Source organism: Heliangelus exortis, chromosome 19, assembly GCF_036169615.1.
Source record: "Heliangelus exortis chromosome 19, bHelExo1.hap1, whole genome shotgun sequence".
NCBI classification, from domain to species: Eukaryota; Metazoa; Chordata; class Aves; order Apodiformes; family Trochilidae; genus Heliangelus; species Heliangelus exortis.
The window spans coordinates 12,538,514-12,559,541 of NC_092440.1; the positions used below are offsets into that span (position 1 = coordinate 12,538,514).

Genomic DNA, 21,028 nt, shown 5'->3' on the forward strand with positions numbered 1-21,028 from the left:
GCAGCAGACTTGGCATCAGCAGCTCCTCCAGCCAGACCTGCTGAGGGGACCCCTCAGGTCCTGAGAGGCTGAATAATTCCAGTGTCACACCTGGTGTTTTAGATGCCTAATGCTTATCAGCCAAACCCAAACATAAAGTCACGTACTGAACCATTATAACCTCAAAAAGCAACAAATAATCCATTTTTACTATAATTACCCACGTGAGGAAAACCAGAACAAAGCAATACAAGCAGCAAATAGAAAGCCAGGGCCCAGGATCCACTTCCCAACTCTACTGGCAGATTCAACACATCTGGAATAATCAGGTTCCATTGCTACCTCTCCTGAGTCACTGCAGCTCACCTAAACATTTTTTTTTTGCCTTCAATTTGATGTGGCATTCAGCCCAGCAATGCCACCACCACCTGCATTTTGTGCATATGGTGACAAAAAACCCCCATCAGTTCACATCCTGTCAGCCTCAAGCCAGCAAGAGTTTGACTCCTCACGTGTGGCCACAAAAGCAACCAGAAGCTGTAAGCAGGTTCTAATCAGACTGATTTCAGAGTTAAGCAGCAGGCTACAAGCAGACCAAAAATATTAAGCAAGGGAGACTACAGAAAAAGAGCTAGAGGAGAACACAGATACTTAATTCTTGCTCATCTGCCCTGTAAATGCTTAAAACTGGGGCATTTCAAATCCTTGGTGAGTTTCTGTTCTAACCCATCCTTCCAGGAGGGATGAGATTATCACAAAAGCTTCAGTAAAACAAAAATCAAAACAAACCAACCCCGCACTTGAAAATTCAAGTGAAAATGTGCCTGTGAGTTTGCCTAAAAGGACATTCCTAGCCCTGGGAGTGGTGCACTGATGACCTCACCAAGCTGCAAACCCGGGCCAGGAAGTGTTTTGCTCATGTCTTCAAAATAGGAAGCTGGCATCCAAGTCCTATTCCTCGGAATCGATCACCAAATTAAAGGCAGGGACATAAATTCTGATCAAAATGCAACCTCCTGCTCTAATGAGCCATTTTATGAAGTCCTCACAAAAGGCTAATGCTGAACTTGAACATGATGCATGGAAGGGCTGCTGAGGGCAGATCTCTCAGTGTCCTTTGCTGCATGGCTCTGGGAAGCTGATATTTTACCCTTCTGTGCATTCCTCCTCATTGCCATTAAACTGAATCTCCTGCCTTTTGCTTGGAGTGAATCCCAGAAGTGACAGATGCAATAAGCATGAAGATTTAACTTGAAAAAATCCAATGATGTTTGAAAAGGCAGCTCACTAGAAGACTGAGTAATGCCAACAGAGAACATAAAGAGAGAGACACAAATGCTGATTACAGCAATCTGTCTGAAAGGCTACAAGTGACCATTGAAAAATTATTATTATGAAGAGCAGCATTAAAACAGACACAAAGCAAACACTCCCTGCCATGTACCTGAGCGTGTCAGGCCTCACTGTGCCTACTGAAAATACTCAAAAAACATACACCAACCAAACACACGTTGACTTTATCACAACAGAATTTGATCCTCTAGCTTTGTGTGTGCAGCCTTTAGCAAACACCAACGTTAGCAGCAATAAAACATCTCGGTGAGTGCAGAGCCATCTGGTCTTCCCCTTGAGCAGAAAAGATGGTTCAAGGCTTGTTATTCAGCTGAAAATTGAATTTATCCTCTGCTGCCTCACGCACAAGGGACCCACTTTTTCCTCCAGCCATCTCACACATGAAGATGTTTCTTACAGGCTGCACTGTGCCAGTTCACACCATTCCCCCACACTTCCAGCAGGCACAGAGCCTCTCTCCTGCATGTGTGTACAGCAGCAGAGGAACAGAGAGGGGAGTGTCAGGTAATTTAGGTACAGCCTGGCCTCAAATTCAACCAGAGCTGGTACCTGCACACTGAGAAACCAGCCACAGCCTGGTACATGCAACATGTCACTCTTGCTCTGCTAACATCCTTGGTCCTGCTCACACTAATCCACAGGCATCTGTGTGAATAGGCTGAATAGATGTGCTCAAACAAACACGTACAGGGCTGAGACTAAAGGAAAAAAACAAAACAAACCACAGCACTAATGCATATCACTTATCTTTAACAATAAAACTGCACCAATCAGGTTTCTGTTGTTTCCAGCAAGCTTTTAGTCCTTCTTTTTTTTTTTTTTTTTCCAGACCCGTGCAGTCCCAACATCACATTGTCTGGAGCAGGGTAGGACACAGCTGGACCTGCCAGTTCCATCTCAGATGCTGCTTCGTGTAGGGTGAGAGGAGCAGCAGCTCCTTCCACAAAGCACAGGGAAGTGCCAACCTTTAAATCCCGGCCTTTGACACATTGCTATTCAAACAATGTGGCTTTCTCCATAGAAAAACAAAACCCAGGAACATGTCATGCAAGCCAGGACTTCACCTATCTCCCGAACAGGCTCACAAGGGCCATGATTAATGGTGTGACACCTACCCGGGCAACACGGGTGTAAGGAAAAAAAACCCCAAAACTCTCCCCCCTGTCATCTTTTGTCCCCTGACACGTTACAGGCTGGCAGCGGGGGCAACAGCCACACACACGGAGCTGCGGCTGCACCGCCATGAAAAACAGAAGAAGAAAAATTAAAAAAAACCCTTTTCCGAGAAAAAAAGAAAAAAAGAACCCAACACCTAAACCCATCGCTCGCAGGGAGCAGCGGGGCTGGCGGCGGGCATCAGGTGTGCGGCCGCAGAGCCCGGCCCCGCCTGGGCCATGCCCCGCCGGTAACCTGCGAGCCCCGGCCGGATGCGGGAACCCGCGGCGACCCCGAGCCGCTCCGCTGCCTAATAAGGAGGAAAGAGAGCGGGGAAGAAGCCCCGGGCCGAGCGCGGCGCGGGGAGGGCGGTTTCCCCCCCGGCAGGCCCGGGCGCTGACAGCAGCCGCCACCTCAGGAAGGGCTCGGCGGCAGCTGCCGGCCCCGCGCAGGAAGATCCCGCCCGGCCGGACCCCCGCCCTGCCCGGCCCCGGCGCCCGCCGCCGCCTCACCGCGGGCACCGCCGCCTCCTCACGCCGGGCGGGCGGGCCGCCCGCCTCCCTCTCTTTCGTTCGCCCGCCCGCCCGCCCCGCCAGCTGCCACCCGCCGAGCCGCGGGTCGCCGTCCCGCAGACCCCCGCTCCCCGTTTCCCCTCCGCACCGCGATCCCGAGCCGCCTCCCCGCGTCCGCTCCTCAGCCCGGCGGAGCCGCCTCCGCCGCTGCCGCCGCCACCGCCGCCGCCGCCCGACTGATCGCCGCGGGGCGGGGGCGGGCAGCGCCGCCTCCAGGCCACGCCCCCCCGCTCCGCGCGACCACGCCCCCTCGCTGCCGGCCCCGCCCGGCGTCTCGCCACGCCCCTCCCCTCCGGGCACGGCGGGGGGGCGGGGACAGCGCGGTGAGTGGCGGCTCCATCAGCCAATGGCGGCGCGGCTCGAGACCCTCCCTGAGGTGGCGGCGCGCGCTGTCGTCCCCTGCCCGCCCCCTCTCCCGGTCCCCTCAGTGCCCCGGGGGAACGCGGCGGGTCCGCTGCCCTCAGAGATCAGCCCGTCACCGGGTGGGTGCTCTCACAGGGACACGGTGGCTCCGGTCCCCTCAGTCCCTCACAGAGTGGGTGCTCCCGCAGGGACACGGTTCCCCGGCTCCCCTCAGCGCTCAGCCCCTCACCTCCCCAGCCGCCTCAGGTCTCTCCCCTCAGTGGCTGCTCCGGGCTGAGGGAGCAGCCCCGTCCTCTGCTTTCGTTGGGAATAAGGTGCGGGAAGCACCGGGAAAAGGACGGGGAAGGTTTTGGGGTGATAAAGCCGCAAATGAGCGAGCGCTGATGTGAGGCGCAAGGCGGTGGATGCGGCTCCTGGGCCGGGCAAGGCAGAGCTGAGGCTGCTGCTGGCGAGAACCGAGGGAGAACCGACAGTTCTGCAATAAAATACAAACGTGTCACTTCGTTTGGTCACGCTGGCTCGCCAGGGCCTGTGGCCGCCATGGAAAATGCCACTGGCAGCAAAAGGGGGACAAAAGGAGCGCTGAAACCCCTGCTAAAAAATCACACTCCAAGGAGAAGCAGAGGACAGGAGCTCCCGCTAAAATTAAAGCTGCTTTTGGGGTTGCTGGTTTAGGTGGCTGTGAGGAGGGTTTGGTACCTCTGCTGTCAGTGAAAAGCTGGCGGTTATTAATGCAGTAACAGCAAGAGAGGGAGCAAAGAGCCGAGGGCAGGCAGGGTGATGCCTCTCAGAGCCCTGCGAGTTTCTGTTCCTCCAGGGAACTCCACGAGCGGGTGAACGATGCCAGAGCAGTGCCCACGTTGCACAGGCTTTACCATACATGGCCAAAACCAAACCCTCCCCCAGCTTCCTTGTGCTTTTGGGCCAATATTTGCAAGTTCGTTTGCGTGTGGTGAGGTACTTAAGGGGCCGAAATTTTTCAGGGGGGTGACGCGCCCCGAACTCCCCTTATAACCCTCCAGAACTTGGAGAAATACGTGTGCTGGGAGCTGGGATCTTCCCTTGGGAAGCTGCAGCAGAGCTGTGAACAACCCCCTCGTGAGAGCTGGGTGTTAAAACATGCAAAAAGCTTCACGGAGATGCGTTTGTCATGGTCTTGCTGCTCTGATGGAAACAGGAGATGCCACGGTAGCTCCAAATCAAATAAACGAACGTTATCCAGCGTTTGTTGAAATTTTTTACAGTAGTTTAACCGCTGATTCAAGCAGCAGCAAAGTCTTTGTGTACTGAGAAATACCTCGATATAAAAATTATACACCCAAAGATCTGAGCTGCAAACCTCCTCCCCTGCCAGGCACTGCCCGGGGCACCGATTACTGAGAAATTAATATTTTCCTTCTGAAACCCAGCCCAGCACACTTGCTCTCCACCCTCTTCCCTCAAACAATCTCTTTAAAAAAAATCTTTTTAAAAAAAACAAGAAGAAAACAAAGGCAGTTTGGCAGCCTCAGAGCAGACCTGCAGGTAATCTGGAGTTTAGTGGCTTTAGGTTGTGATTCATATTTTCCAGGTACGTATGTGGCTTGCTGAAGGTCACCCAATGAGTCAGTGACAGAGCTGAGTGTCTTGACTGCCAGTAATTTGTTAGGATGCTGAACCTGGGCACGTGGCTTAAAACTTTGTAAAAAAACTATTTAAAAAACCCCATACCAAATGGTACTTAAAAATATACATATATATTGCCCCTTCTAGCTCAAAACAGTGGGCAAGCTTTACCCTGGACTAAAAAAACAACAGAAAAACCCAGCACTACCCCAACAGCTTGGAAGAGAAACCAAGGAAGACTTCGGGCATCCATCTAAAAGGACAGAGGTGCACAGAGGACACAAAGGGAAAATTTTCCCCCCCAAAAAAGCCAGTGGGAATCTACACTTCCCAACAACTTCCACGGGAAGGGTTGGTCCTGGTTCAAGCTGCTCCTGCAGCTCAGCTTGGTGTGGTGCTGGAAAAGTCACTAAGGATGTGCCCGGAAGGAAACAATCCCTGTGGAGTTTTCACTACTGCTTCCTTAAAGGCTGGGATGGAATTGCTCCAAAATTCCCCCAGATCCTGAGCTGGGTTAAGGAGCTTTTTAGATGGCCACGGCTCGCCGTGCGAGGGAATGACACGGATCTCAGGTTGGAATCTCCAGCAGCAGAAGGAATAGCTCAAGTTTTGCACATGCTCTTTGGTTCCACTGAAAGCAGTAATCTTCACCACTTCAGCTGAATAAAATCATTCTAACAAACAGTGCTTAAATTATAGCTGGAGTGCTGGAAGCCCACGAGCTTGTCAAAATATGTCACAAATTCTAATTTTCGCCAAGGAAAATATCCTATTACCGAATTCCTCCAGCTACAAGGAACCACACAACAATATTTGTCCTTCTATTTCACCAGCCCAAACACTCCTGATCGTTACATTTAGCAGAAAAAAGCCAGGATTTATTCAAAAAACCCCATTTCACCAGTTTCACCCATCCCGTTTGTCTCGCCCTCTGCGAACAGCCTCTCCCTCAGCTTTTATAGGGAAACAGCCCCGTGTCTGCAGACTCCACCTCTCCAACTTCTGTCAGCAGCTAAATATAACTTCCTTGCAAATATGCATCAATTCCAGCACTGCCATAAATCACTCTGCTTTGTTCCCATCCCCATCTTGACGTGCCTCATACTCAATGCCTCCGGTCTGCCCCGCAGCCTTTCTTGCCAGGGAGGTGTGATGAGGTAGGAGAGGGAAATAAAAAGATAAATACCTGAGGCACCTCCTTTTTGGAGGAATTTTGTCAGCTGCTCTGGCCTTTGGCTGCTACAACGTGATTTGCCTTGGAGTCTCTGAGTGGTCTGAGATGGATGGCAAACCCCATCATTCAGGACCAGGCGAGTCACTGGAGGGATGAATTTGTCTCAAACATTTCAATTTGCTTCAATCCTCCTTGCTAAATATATTCTGAATGGAGGGAAAGGGCTTATGGAGGGTTTAGAGAGATCAGCAATTTCAAGTCCTGTTATTTTGCAGCTTAACTTTTAAGTCACACAAAAATATGCCAGACGTGCTGGTTCGTGTTTGGGACCTGGGGTTTGGAGGCATCCAAGTTATACAACTTTTCAAGGACATTTATGCCCACTCTTTATCTGTTTATTTATTGGAGCCTTTTGGTTTATTATTATATTCAAATAACTTTACAGGAAGAGTGCTCCCCACAGGAAGTTGCATATTTTTTTTTTTTTCTATGGCCCTCATGACTCTGTTAGGTGAGGCCAGATTCTGCAGCCCTAAGAGGAGCTGCTCCCACTGAAACTGGGAATGTCATCTTACAGTTTGCTTAACATTTCCAGATCACAGAGATTTTTTTAATGCAAGGAAATCTGAACTGATTGCAATAATTAAAATAAAAAGAAAAAAAACCAAAACAAACCCAAGCCATTTTCTCTGTGTGGAATAGCAGAAGATTTATCCTTTCTGCCTTGTTTGTTGGGCACAGATCAAATAGATGAAACTGCCTACAAGCCTGGTTTTTGAGACATTTTCAGTGATCATCAAATGTTGAGCAGCTGCCAAGACAAAACTGTACTAACAGCCACCACGTTACAGCTCTTGATGAGGATTAATCAATTGTGTCACTCGGACAGGATTATGTGTCCTGCCCCGGGCTGCTCTGCTCCCCAGATCCACCAAAAGTCTTTGTCTGGAGAGAGAGAGAAGGGGAGGAAAAGAGCAAAATCCATTTGGTTTGGCCCTATTCAATCCTTGGCCAGAAAGGGGAGCTGTAGAATTATGGAATGAAGATAAGGAGAGCAATATATTCATCAGATCTTTAAAAAAAAACCCAGGCAGGAAGGGAGAAGGGAGCTGGCAGGGACAGGGCTTGTGCTGCTGGGTGGAAGAGGCTGGAGATGGATAAATCATTAGAAGTGAACATTAAGACAGGATGGGTCTTAATAATTCATGCTATTGTTATTAATGATTTAAAATCCATTTCATTTATGACTCTATACACACTCTCCCCCACGTTCTATGCAGTAATGCAGATGTCAGCCCCATCCCTACTGACTCAGCTGTAGGACAGGCATAGAAACACTGCTGCCCACAGGTTTTTGCAGCAAAATACCCAATTTAATTTGGAGCTAATCTATTTCCTCTTCTGGTTTTCTTTTCCGTCATCGTACAGGACTGTGAAGTGTATTTTTAGTCCTTTCTCCCCCTTTTTGCAAGAGAGGGGAGGTGGTCCCACTGCCTAATTAAAACACTGGGACAGCAAGGAAAAAAAAAAAAAAAAGAAGCAATTAGTTGCAACAGATGGGATTTTCTTTGTTGCTACCTCCACTACACCAGATAATTAACTAGGAAAAAAAGACAGGAAAGCAGAACACATACAAAAAGAAAATTAAAAAAAAAAGGACAAATGCAAGTTATTTTTTTTTTAACGTGGAGATCCTGGGATTGAGACTTCCTATCATTCTGGATAGCAGGAAAAAAATGAGGCAGGTAAGGAGCAGGGGCTCTGGGCAGTGAGAGTGAGGTGGGGCTTGGTGCTGGGAGTCCTGTTGCACTCCAGGTAACACTTAGCACAGATCCTAATCCTGTCCTCATTATTCAACCCCTTCTGAACCCTTTTGCCATCCTGTTCTGTTTCTCTCCCTGCTGGCTAGGATCAAGGTGGACAAACCAGAGGTATAAGAAAGGGATCATAAGAGGGTCAGTAAAACCAAGATGCTGGTGCTCAAGTTAGGCAGGGTGAGAGCTGGGAAGGCAAAGGATCAGAAATGGCTTTAAATAAAACCCAAAGAGGCAGTGTCACAGATGCAGCAAAATGAGAAGCTATTCCTGCTCTTTTTTATTGTGACATTTTCACAGTTCAGCACTGAAATGGATCGTCTTGACCCTCCCTTCCTTTTTCTTCAGTTGATATTAAGCTGTACCCAGCACTGCTGTGGGCACAGAGCAGGATTTCTTCCCATCCCTCCTCACCCCCTTCCTCTGCACCATCACCTGCTGCATCCACCTGCTCCTTCTGCTCCCACAAAGGACACTTCTACTGCTGGTGACAATGTCCCTTCACCTCTCTGGCTGTTGACAACACACCCTGTCAGCTGCACCTTTGATCAGACACATCTCCCACTCGAGGAGCAGAGGAGAGGAGATCCAGACACCCTGATAATGCACAGAGCCCCTGCCTGTCTGGTGCCAGCTGGTTCCCAGTGGCAGATATTTCACAGCCCTGTTTTTTTAGAGTGATAATGTGTCTTCAGATGCTTCCTGAGAGGGCAGGAGCTGTTTGTCACTGCTGGAGGCTTTTTTGTTATCAGTGCCACACACCCCCCCAAACTCTGCTGCAACGTTAATATTCTGAGTCGGTTTTGTGGCTCCTGGGAATGAGAGGAGCTGACAGCACAAGCACCTATTTTTGAAGTAAACACGGTGTTCAGTTCAAAGCTAGCAGAGATTTCCTCTGCCTTCACACATTTATTTTCCCTTATAAGGAAATCCACAATCACAGATTGTCAATAAAAAGAAGCTGCAAGTGAACCAGTGTAGGTTTGACACGTCCTGGTGGGATCCAAACTCACCCAAACACTCATCTCTCATCTCTCCCCCCCTCTGCCTGACTTGCTGTTTTACCACTCAAATTTCAATACAGTTCATTTATCCAGAGTTTTTCAGTGAAAAGGGGTTCCAAGTTGGTGCCCTTCTCCTGAAAGCCTTACTGAGCTCAGTGACAGTGCAGGAGAAAAAGAAGGGAAGGAAAATAGTGCCTCCTTTCTATGCCATACCTAAAATAAATTCATCTTGGCTCCCCCAGTGCCTGGAGAGATGGGAAAATAATAATAATAATTCCACATGACACTGGGAGCAAGTGCCATACAGGTGCTTCTGTGCTGGGTCTGTCCACAGTAAGCAGGTCAGGAGAACTGGGTATTTTACTTAATTATACAGAGTCTTACAAAGCAAACCCCTTCCTTTTGAAACAGACTCCCTGCAAGAACGACTTTTACCAAGCAGTGAGCACCCATAAATCCACACCTGATTGTCCTCCTGCCTCAACGTGCCCCAGGCGCATCCCACCTGCTGCTCAGCTCCCGCAGGGCAGGGGTTTTCCCCCCAAAAAATGCCGTCCACCTGCTGTGCTCCCACCTCCCCCCCAGCCCTGGCTCTGGATCCCCTGGCAGGTCCTGCCAAGCCCTCTCACCTCACCTTTTCTGGCACCGCCGGGCGCCGGCGCCGCTGCCTTCCCCTCCACCGACTTGGACTTTTCGAAGGTTTTCTTCGCGTCGGCAACTTTCAGCACTTTCTCATCCTCCTGGCTCTTCCTCCCCTTTTGCTCTGCCTCCTCCGAGCCCCCTCCTCCTCCTCCTCCTCCAGTCCTGCCTCCAGAGAGCTGCTCCTGTCCTGCAGCTGCCCGCTGCTCCTCTCCAGGCTTCTCGGGGTGGCCGTGGGGCTCCAGCAGTGCCTCTGTCATTGCCACCGTCCTGCTCATGCTCCAGGCCAGGCTCTCTTTGCTGTGGGTCCTGACAGGAGGGGCCGGGGGTTTTTTCCTCAGGCTGTATGAATCCAGTATCCCCACATCTGCTTCGCTGCCCAGCGGCTCCCCGCTCTCGAGGAGCTGGATGCTGCTCTGTCTCCAAAGCTTCCCAGTGTCTCCAGCATAATTTCCAGCCCCCGAGACCGTTGTCTGCAGGCCCTTTGCTACCTGCTTGTCTGGCTCAGGCTTCCAGGCCAGATCCTCCTGGCTGGGCTGGCCGTTCTGGCAAAGGCCCAGGGTGCTGCCAGGCTGAGGGCTGAAGCTCGGCGCCTGCCTGAAGCTCTCGGCTGCCTTGCTGCTTTCTCCAGGGACGCAGGAAACAGATGTGGCTGCCTCCTGTTTGCTTTGGAGAATGTAATCCATGAGCACGGCGTTTCTCTCGAAGCTGTCTGACCTGATGGGGACACTAGGCTTGTTCCTCTCCGAGGGTGAGTTGAGGGTCACTTTGTTCACCTGCCAGCTCTCCCCGCTGCTTTCAGAGTCCGAAAGGCTCATCTGCCTCCTCAGGACTCTTTCCAAGGAGTTGAGCCTGTTTAGGCTTGGACTTGCCACCTTCCCGTTCCCCGGGGAGTTCTCCTGAATCCCGGGTACCTTCTGCTCCATCACTTCCCATTCCTCCTCGGATTCTGCTTCCTGGAGCAGGCGCCTGTACTCCTTCTCCTCCAGCCTGTACACCACTGGTTTCACCGTCCTGCCCCTGCCCGATGGCCCCTGCCCCACTTCCATCTCATAAACCTTCGGAGGGGCTTCTCCCTCTTCCCCTCTCCCGCACCCTTTAGACACAGGGTGGGTTTCCAAGCACGGCTCCCCTGCCGGCCCCCACTTCCCGCTGCTGCTCAGCTCTGGATTCCTGGCAGGGGCTCTCAGCTCTCTCCCGGGATGGGGAAGGTCCCCCCTGTGTCCCGGGCCCTCCTGCCCAGGTTGCAGCAAGCTATAACCTTCCCATGTCCCCGCCGAGGCTCCCTGGGCAGCGGAGCAGTCTCTCCCCCTCGCCTTACTTGTGTCATCCCGTAAATATCCACAGTGCTGCCAGGTGGAGGTTTCCATGGCCGGCAGCTCAGGCACTCCTGGTAATTCCTGGTCCGAGGGCTTTGAAACCGGGCAGCCAAGATTTCTTCCCACCTTGGTGCCTCGGCAGATTTTCGGCACCGCCTTCTCCTTCCTCCCCTCCGCTTCTGGGGGGGACAGAGGCAGCTTGGAAGCCTCCGTGCCTGGGTCATGTGAACCAGCAGTTTTTAGCCTCGTGGCCAGCAGAGATGCAAACACACGCTGGCAGGACCGAGCCCATCCTCTGCGAGGGGCAGGAGCCTCTCTCCTAACACGGCAGCTCTCAGAGTTGATGCTACGCTGCTCCCTACCCAAATATATCCCACCTGAACGACTGGAGAAGCACCCTCCAGCTGGGGAACTGGAAAAGCATCCTCCAGCTTCGAGTTTGCTGCTCCGCAGCACTTCACGGGCGAGGTTTGCTGCCCGTCTGCATCTTCCTTCAGGGATTCTCCTTTTCTCCCCAACCCGCAGCAGCGAGAGCTCCCTAAGGTCCCGTGCAGCGATTTTCCCTGGCTCCCTTCCCATCTCTCAGCTTCCAGAGTGATTTACCTCCAGCTCATCTGCTGCGGCTCGCCTGGGCAGGATCACTTCCCTCAGCTCCTCCGTGGGATTCACGGAAAGCCTGGAGAGCCGCATCCCTGCCTGCCCCGGGAGCCCTTCCCTGCATCCCTGAATCCCTGAATCCCTGCATCCCTGCCCCGCTCCCGGCGGACACGGAGCCTCTGTCCCAAAGCTCCTTCCAGGGAAGCAGCGAAACCTTGGGCTGAGTCCCCAGAGTTTTAGGGAAGAGATGGTGCCTGCCCGGAGCCGGCAGGATGGGCTGGAATATGTTATTGCTAGAGGGAATTGTTGGGACACGAGGGAAAAAAAAAATTAAAAATAAAGAGCCACTCGAGATAAACAGAGAATCCTGACAGCAGCCTCAGGAACAATCTGTGCCCCCTGAGGAGACTCCCAAGTGTAACTTGACAAAAAAAGCCCTATTAACGCTCTGGGCATTTCTCTAAACAACCATCTGAGCAGAAAGTTCCTGGCTTTGGATAATCCTTGAGCTAAACGGGCTCCTGAAAACTCTCCAGAAGGAGGGGGAGCCGGAGCTGTGCAGGCAGCCTGGCACAGCAGCCTCCAGCCAGGGCTCCCTCCCACCCTGCAGCTCTTCCCCAGCGCTTCGCCTTTTATGGTCCAGGAGGTGCCGGCTGGGGAAGCATCCCGGGGCGGGATGCAGGAAAACACCTCCGGGATTCCTGGAGAGACACAAGGCAGCGGCACAGCCCGCACAGGCACCTCCCTGCTGCCGGGGCTGAGCTGGGAGCTGCTTCCCGGCAGGGTCTGGGTTACTCCGATGTCAGGCATCAGCCCACCCGTGCTGGGATGGAGACATCCCACCCACACTCGTGGAGGCAGGAAAATGCTGCCAGGCCTCAGCCAGGGGCACCTGCAGTCCCCTGAGCACACAGAGGCTGTGCTGGGGACACCTGGGCTGTCACAGTGCCACCACTTTGTCTCCTGCTCAGGAGTGAGTGCCAGCCACCATCAAGGGGCAGGAGTGAGGGACAAGAGTGACCTTATCACCCTTGTCACCCCAGGAGCCTGCCAGGTCCCTGCCAGGGATGGGGTTTTATCGATGCTCTGCAGCCAGACAAAACCCCTTTTGTTACCAGGGGAAGTTTGAAATCCCAGCCAAGGCTGCCCCAAACCCACACAACCACTGCCCAGCAGGACAGGAGCTGGTGATGCTCCTGCTGCCACCAGCACTGGGGGGACCTCACAGCACCAATCCCACCAGGCAGTGAAACAGCAAGATTTGCTGGTGGTTGCACAAGTGACAAATTTTAAAACCAAGTCACCTCCCCGTGGGATGGACTCACCAGACTGGGGTGAGCTTGGCAGGGTGACCTGATCAATAATTTGGGGTTCTTCCCCTTGAGACAACATGGGAGAGGGGGTAGGGGTCCCCTCCAGCCCCAAAGGAGGGAAATCAGCACCCAGCTGAATGCACAGCTCTGCCAGCAAGGTGCTGAGGGGCAAAAAGCCCAGTGGCCAAGCTCAGAAGGAACCAAGAAACATCAGTCCCTGGGCTGGGCTGCCCTGCTCTGCCCAGCAGCTTCTTGCACTGCTTTTCTGCCAGCTGCTTAATGAATGCTCAGGAAAGTCTGAGGCAGGAGCAAGGCAGCTTCTGCTCCTGAACCCTCTGCATAAAAGGAAATGGCAGCTGCAGCAGCATCACCACTGCCCCATCCTTCAAACCAGAGAGGAACAGACTTTTAGGGAATACACAACGCCCCAGGCGAGGGCAGAGGCTGGAGCAAACCCCACCGGCTCAGCAGCTGCCGACCCTCAGCTTCAGCTTAGAAAAATATTTGCATTTCTGCCTCTTCAGAGTCCAGCGGGGCTGTCCTGCTGTGCCCTGGGGTGAGGAGCCACAGGGTCACCTCCTGGGGCTGTAGGAACTCTTCTGGAGAGCTGGAGCTTCTCCTCTTTGCTACCACAGGCACCAAAGTGCAGCCACAGCCCTCTGCATCCTCCCTGTGCACATCCCTTTGTTCAATAAAACAGCCACCCTGCCAAAGCTTTTCTTTTTTTTTTTTCCCCCCAATAATTTCATGTCAATATCTGCTGGCTGCCCCTCCAGCCACCCAACCCCAACATAAAACTGGGAGGTGCTGGTAGGGAACCCCCCGTCAGGGGCTAAGAAGGGAGCCAGAGGATTTCTGCTCCTTTCCAATTGCTGCTCGGTGCCACTTGCAGGCTCCTCCACCAGGAGCTGGGACAGACCTTGGGGACATCTTCCCACCAGCCAGGAGCTCACCCAGTGCCAGGCTGCCCCAGCACCATCTGCCCATGGAGGTTTCATGCTCAGGCATCTCCTTTCACCATCGAGCCTATAAATAACCCCTCTGCTGGGCACTGCAGAGAATTTGTGTTGCTCCAGATGTTGCTCCTGGCTTTGCCATAGCAACATCACAACAGGATGTAACATTGGGCCATAACAAGAACCAACTTCCAGCCTCACAAAAACAACAAGAAAAGACAGAGGAACTCACCAGCAGTCACAGGGCACCCTCTGGCCATCCCACAGTCCTGTCCCGTGGTACCTCTCCCATCCTGAGATGCAGACTTGCAGCCAGCTCTGCTGGGGAGAGCTGAGGTGAGCAGGGAGCATCCTCCTGTGAACCATGGGCAGGTGAATGAGCTGAGCTAACAGCAAAATTCTGACCCCAAAATGCTGTTGGCTGAGGGACAGGCTCTGCCCCAAGGACCTCAAAACCAGGCTACAGTGACAAAGCCCTTGTGTCCCCAAAGTGGAGCCTCTGAGGCTCCCAGCTCAGCACGGAGCTTCCAGCACTGCTGGGGAAAATTAACCCCACGGGGTCGAAGTTGTAGGCACACACACCCCCTCAGTCCCACTGTTTTCCTCCACAGTTGTGGCTGGGCAGCTCTCTGAAGGCCTTGACACGAAGCCAAGTGCTCCATGTTGGAGGGACTCAACCCCAGGGTCTCTGTTCCCCATCAGATGCTGGTCCCAGCTCCTGATAGAGCAGATGCCACCTCAGCTCCCACACCCAGACAAGTGCCATTTCCACTGGAGATGCTCCCAGGTATAAGAAAGACACTAAAACCCTTCCTAAACCTACCCCAGGGAGCCCAGGGCTTGGTCCTCCATCACTTGCAGATAACTTTTCCACCTGGTGAGCTGTTCCCCAGGGGGGTGGGGGGGAGATCCCTGCAAAGCTGTGAGTGCAGCCCAGAAATGTCCCAGTGCCACACAGTGGCACCAGCTGTGCCACGTGGCTGCAGGGTGACACTCAGCTGCAAGGTGACAGTGAGATGCTCCCCAGCCCCTTGCTCTCACACAGCATCCTGCTACACCCTGATCACACTGGGGTCAACCTCAGCTTCTGCTAAAGCTGACTTAAAGTCACTTGATTCACCCCAAGGAGGCTGCAGCCTGAGCCCTGTGTGCAGGAGGTGACAAACTGGCATCAGGAGGTCGGTGACAAGTGATGGTTCCCGCCCAGCTCAACCTGGTGAGAAGGTTCCAGCTCCTTGGGGCAGGCACTAAACCCTGCTTTGCTGTGCTCCACGGCTGCCTGACAGGCAGCTGCCACCTCCCAGCCAAACCAACCCCCCAAAAAACCCCCAATAAACCAACCCAACCCTCAAAAGGGAGTATTTCTGGTGGGGGTTAAGGACTCTTTGAGGCAATTAGCGAGTGTGCCAAAGCTGGAGAGCATCCCCAGCCTGTGCTTTGCAGCACTGCCAAAGTAAACACTGACATGTTCCTCCCTGGAGCAGCTTGGAGAGCAGGAACAATCCCAGCAAGAAGCAGACTCCTCACAGGCACCCGAGGCAGACGCTCACCCTTTGCCTTTAAAGGGAAAATTTGGGGAGCGCCGGGAAGGGCCGGTGCCACCTCGGGGGGACCAGGGGGCAGCAGCAGGGCTGGTGTGGGGCAGGAGAGCCTCATCCTGGGATTTAATTCCTTGGCTTTCACACCAGGGATCTGCTCTTGGAAGGAGATGGCAGCTCGGGTCTGCAGGGACTCAGGAGCCCACGTTGCTCCAAGCCCTCTCCAAGGCAAATGCTTTTCCGCACTCGGGGCTGGGGAATGGGCACCAAAACACCAACAGCTCCTCCTCAAACCCAGCCTGGGGTCTCTGAAGAGATCAGGCAGAGAATTACAGAGCTGCCCCCCAGGAACTGGGAGTATTTCTGTTTTGTTCCCTTTTTTCCCTTAAAAATGCTGTGAGTGAGCCCGGGCTGTCTCGGGTGCTCTTCTGCAGCGCTCGGGGTGGCTGAGACACAGCAAGGACACAATGCAGAGGGACAAAGGCATCTCCTGATGTGGCCTTCAAGGGTGGCAGAGAACACCCAGGACCCCAAAAAAGGGGAATGCAGCCAGAACGTTGGGAAGGGATAAAATGGGACAGGGAACAGTGGGAACACAGCAGCTGATGCCCCAGCGACGCGTGCTCGTTGTCTCCTTTCTGCCTCTTCCTCACCTCCAAAACTGCTGAAAAGCTGATTTGTAAAAGGAAAAACAAAAGTTTATTTTTCTCACCAGAAGCACATAAAATATACAGTACATTTTTACAAACAAAAGTAAAAAAAAAAAAAAAAAAGGAAAAAAAAAGTGCATAATGCATCCTCTACTGCGCACGTACAGTACAAAAGATACTGCAGATTTCCATACAAAAACCAGGATGAAGAAACACCATGGAATTAAAGGAACATTGTCCTCAGGGAGTACAGTGATGCAGGGGAACAGCTACACCTTACTCACCCACTCCTCTCTGGGGCTGTGTGTCCCCAAAGCAGGGGACAGAGGGACACGACCAAGCCCAAAGCCACCTGCAGGGAAAGGACCCCCAGGAGGACAGAGCTACTGCTATGACACACCAGCAATGCCTGGGCTGGAAATAAGGTGCCAGTTTGGTGCATTTTGGGGTTTTTTGTTCTGGCAGAACAGGGCTGGGTGTGGATTCACACCCAGCAAAGCGGGGCCAGCACCCCCCAGGCACCCCCTGCCCCTCTTTTTGCAGCAAGGTGGAGATAAAGGGGGCACCAGGAGATGCCTCATCCCCAATTATTGAAGAATTTGTTGAATTCCATGACCATGACCTTAAAGTTGCCACCAGTGCCTCGGGACAGCCCTTAGGTTCTGCACAGAGCAGAGGGGAAGGGGTTGGCAGCACTGAGCTCCCTGGGGCCAGGAGGGTGATGTGCAGGAGAAGTAATGGTCTCACTGCTACCAGGAACACCAAAAGCACCAAAAAAACCCCTCAAAAGATCAAATAAATGAACAGCAAACAGCAGAGTCAAACAGCTCAGCATAAATACACAGTATTTGTAAACTATTATTAAGGCACTCAATTGTAAAAGAACAATTACAATAGCAGGGGGAGGACAAACACATCTACCTTCTCATGCAACACACCTAAGGAAGTCTGCAAGCATCTGAGGTTTGGCTACAAAAAAACCTTGGAAATGGCACAAAGTTGGCTTTGAGACCAACCCCCACTAAACCACACCACTATCCCGACAGTGTCTGTCGTGACAACAGAGCCCTGAGCCCAGGGGGGGTGGTCCAGAGAGAGCTGAGGGATGGGGGGGGAAGCAGCTGATGGAGAGCAGGGGCTTGAACATGGGAGAGCTTGGCAGGCACTGAAGAAAGCAGGAAGGAAATATCCATGTTTGCTTCCATCACTTAATGGAATTTTTCTGATCTAGGAAATTTATTGCAGATCTGGACTTGCACGTGCACCAAGGATGGAGCATTTCAAGTCCTGCTCTGAATGTGACCCAACCCCCCCAAAAAAAAAAAGCAAAAAAAAAAAGCTTGTGCACTTTTTCCAAGGTCCCCTCAGGCAGCAGCTTTTGCTTCCAAGCAGCTCTCAGGGGTGGAACAGGAGGCCTGCCTCATGCTGAACACCTACAGCAAGGGTTTTTTTTAAGAAGGGACATTTATTGACTGATTGCCAGTCCCTACAGTTCCTCACACTTCAGAGAAAAATGTGGGGGCTGATGCTTAAGGAAGAAAAAAAAGGTAAACTCTGGGTGTTTAGGGCAGTAAACCATGTGGCTCCCTTTCTCAGGACTGCAGGTTTGGGATTAATTCAGGGCCAGAACTCCTGCAGCCCTGCTCTCTCCCCTCCACCTGCAGGAGGGGATTTGTAGGAATGGCTTTGGATGGAGAACCTAAAATGTGGGAGAGCTCAGGCTCACTGAATGAGCAAAAGTTTGTGGGTTTTTTTTGCCAGCACTGACCCCCAGGGGCTGTTTTGCCCCCAGAGCTGCTTGAAGACACCTCCCCAAGGCACAAGCAGCCAGCAGGGTCTCAGATGGGACTCAGGGAGCACCAAGGTTTGGAACAGGTCCCCTACACCCTTCTCAAGCTCTTGGCCAGCACATCTCAGCCAGAGCAGTCCCTGGCCTGCCTGCCTGCCCCAAATTTTTGAAGAAAACGTGCATTTCATCCAACATGGGTGAAGGGCTGCATTTTGAGCACTTCCCACAGCAGGACAGCAAGAGGAGGAGCTGAGAGCAGTCCCTGAGAGCCCAACCTCCAGCGTGGGAAGGGACACACTTCCTTGGCTGCTGCAGGACACACAGCCCTGGTGTCCTCCCCACGGGTCACACCAGTGTCCCTCCCAGAGGAGATCTCACAGTCACCATCCCTCTGTCTTGGGACTGAGTCTGTGTTTCTGTCAGACTGCTCACCCCGGGGGATGCACCCCCTGAGAGCAAGATTTACACCTCTGTCACCCCTGGTGACAGCTCTGCAAGAGCTGGGACACGTACACCCCAGCTCCCTGCTCTGTGGCCACCCAACCTCCTGTCACCCAGTGTAAATAACCCCCTGGGCTTGGCCAGCAGCTCCCCAGCTCCTGGCAAACCCAGGACTCAGGAACCATTCAACCCAACACCAATGATTAGGAAAGACACAGGTTCACCCTCTGCCCAGGGGGATCTGGGGACCCCAGGAGCCATCCCTCCTCAGCAGTGTGCCACCAACCAGCTGGGGAAGCAAGGTCCCCAGCACAGGATCCAGGACACTGACACAACCTGACACAAAGCTTCACTAAGGTCACTCCCTGGCCAGGCTCATCATTGGCACGGGGACAACACAAACCACAACCACAGCACAAACACCAAGAGAACAAGACACCTCCTCCCAGGAGCTGGGGGCAGTGACACGGCCTGGGTGTCACTTGAGGACAAACATAGGACTATGAAGAGTCACCAGGTCACCCTGTGAGGATGGCTGAACACCAGCAGGTCACAGTCACCATGGACACAGCTCAACAGCCTCCCCGAGGTCACTCACAACGCCTCGGGCTCCACCTTCCTCCAGGTCTTTACACTTAACATCAAGGGAAAACCTTCAAGCAACAGTTAAGTATTGTGGGAAAAGCCTTTTTTTTGTAAAAAAAACAAAAACAAAACCAAAACCCAACAACAAACAACCCCAAACAAACAACAAACCAAGACTGAAAGCCAGCGAGAACAGAGGTAGTGGTCATGTCACCATTTTAAGGATTTTTTCCACACGTGCCCTGTTTTAAGCAGAGACTTGTGTGTGTTCTGTAAAAAAAAATAATGAAAATTGTGACTAGTTCTTTCAAGTCTTTGAAAAAGAATATTTCAGCATTTTATATATATATAGATAGATAAATAGAGACAAATATCTATCTATATACACACACACGCAAACCCACATTATTATACTTGGCAAACAGTACTAGAGATAACATCCTGCAGGACAACAAGGAAGTCACACAAAGTCCTCTTCTAAGCCATGCAACACATTTTGGTTTCCCTTGTGCCATTCATCACGACCCATTATGGGTTTCTTCTCCTTACTTAGAGTACAAGGAGGGGATGAAGAGGTGGCGTCGGATGAACTACAGCAAGTCAGGTGATAAAACTGTATTGGTGCAATGAATCAATGCCATAAAAACCCCCAAATCCACCCGACTTCCCCCCTCCTAGAAGGCATCAACTTTTGCCCATCCAAAGTGTGTTCTTCAAGTTTCCAACCAGTGACTTCACTGCCAGTTTGGAGGCCACCTCTGCACTCCTCAGCGCGGGCTGCGGCTCGCAGAGCACGGGAGACTCACTTGAAACAGCCTCCTTGGAGTCCGTTATGGTTGACACGTCCATGTCACTTGATAAATCCTCAGAGGACAAGTTGAGACACCCCAGCTTGGCCAGGGAATTGGACCTTTTCAGAGGAGAAGACACAGTCAAGCCAGCCAGCCGCAGCCGGGTCTCGATCTCCTGCGTTCGCTGCTTCACCAAGCCGGGCTTGCCCCGCACGCTGTGGATGCTGTCACTGCTGGAGCTCCGGGTCAGGTTGGAGCTCCTGGAGGAGGAGGGGGTGTAGCAGATGGTTTTCAGGAAGTCCTTGGTGAAACTGCTTGTGTGTTCCAGGCGGCAGACGACGGGCGTGGAGGTTTTCTGAGAGATCCCCTCCAAGGCGCGCTTCACCTCTAACTTCTCCACGGTGTTTTCTGCTTCCTGGGGTACCAAGGGTGCTGCTCCCAGAAGAGGCACCAGGCTGTGGTGTGCAACCAAATCCTCACTTTCCTCCACAATGCCAGAGTCCACCCTGCTCAGGGGGTTCTCTCTGAGCAGCACCGAGGTGTCTGAGGGCAGGCTTTTCAACCTCTCCAGCTCCTTGGTGTGCTTCCTAACCAAGCCCGCTTTCTGCAGCTGAATGAGCGACTCCTGATGCTGCATCAAGTAACTGTTTGCACTTGGCTTTTCCATGTCTTTGCTGAACAACAAGTACTTCAGATCCTTGGTAGGTTTGTTGTCTTTTCTGGCTAGAGACTCTTCTTTTACCACCTCTGTGTTAAGGAGTCTCTTATCACAGTGTGAGTTTCTCCTGGGCAGCAGAGTTTTGACCAGGGTTTTGGGGGCATCTTTTCCTTTCTCCAAAACGCTGCAGTGCCGATCAAGAGATTTGCAAGCTCCCACCTCCAAAGCACCAGTTCCTGCTGGCAGAGGAAGGGGAGCCTCGTTATTTTTAGTTCTGATGGCTTCCTCTGTGAGCACCTTGCTGGGCAGGTGGTCCCCCAGGCTGGAGTTGACGTGGGAGAGGAGTGCTGGTTGGGTGCAGATGGTGGCGGGGCGCCGCGCCGTGCCGGGGTTCAGCTTCTCACACTGCTCCCCGAAGGACTCAGGAGACAAACTGGCTGAGGAGGAGTACATGCAGTCAGTGCAGGACTGGTAGGAAGGCTTGACCTTGCTGAGGATCCCAAACACGGCATCGTGCTGCAAAAAAAAAAAAAAAAACCAAAACAAAACCAGGTACAGATAAATGTGCAGAGAACAGGGCAGCAGCAAGCAGCTGAGCGAGAGGCAGAGAGCACAGAGACCACAGGATGTGTTTACAGCCAGGCAGATTTGAAATGAATCCCCTAAGGTCCTGCAGCAGAGACAAAAGCCATGAACTTTCCCAGCAGACAGTATCCTCCAGGGAAGAATACCT

At 52.5% G+C, this 21,028-nt stretch overlaps 2 protein-coding genes across 10 annotated transcripts in view; both read right to left on the bottom strand.

The window, feature by feature from the left end:
- CORO1C (coronin 1C) overlaps nt 1-3,277 on the bottom strand; it is a 44,772-nt gene extending 41,495 nt beyond the window's left edge. Inside the window, exon 1 of the mRNA XM_071763616.1 lies at nt 3,148-3,277. The gene's annotated coding sequence lies outside the window, so the exon portion shown is untranslated. The remainder of the gene's footprint in view (nt 1-3,147) is intronic.
- A 12,780-nt stretch (nt 3,278-16,057) lies between these two features.
- Nucleotides 16,058-21,028, bottom strand: part of SSH1 (slingshot protein phosphatase 1) — a 35,306-nt gene continuing 30,335 nt past the window's right edge. For all 9 annotated transcript variants that reach the window (XR_011729791.1, XM_071763739.1, XM_071763746.1 and 6 more), the window contains one exon: nt 16,058-20,811. Coding sequence is in view for 8 of the 9 variants with exons in the window: in XM_071763739.1 (XP_071619840.1) it covers nt 19,531-20,811 (1,281 nt within the window). In the remaining variant the exon portion in view is untranslated. The remainder of the gene's footprint in view (nt 20,812-21,028) is intronic.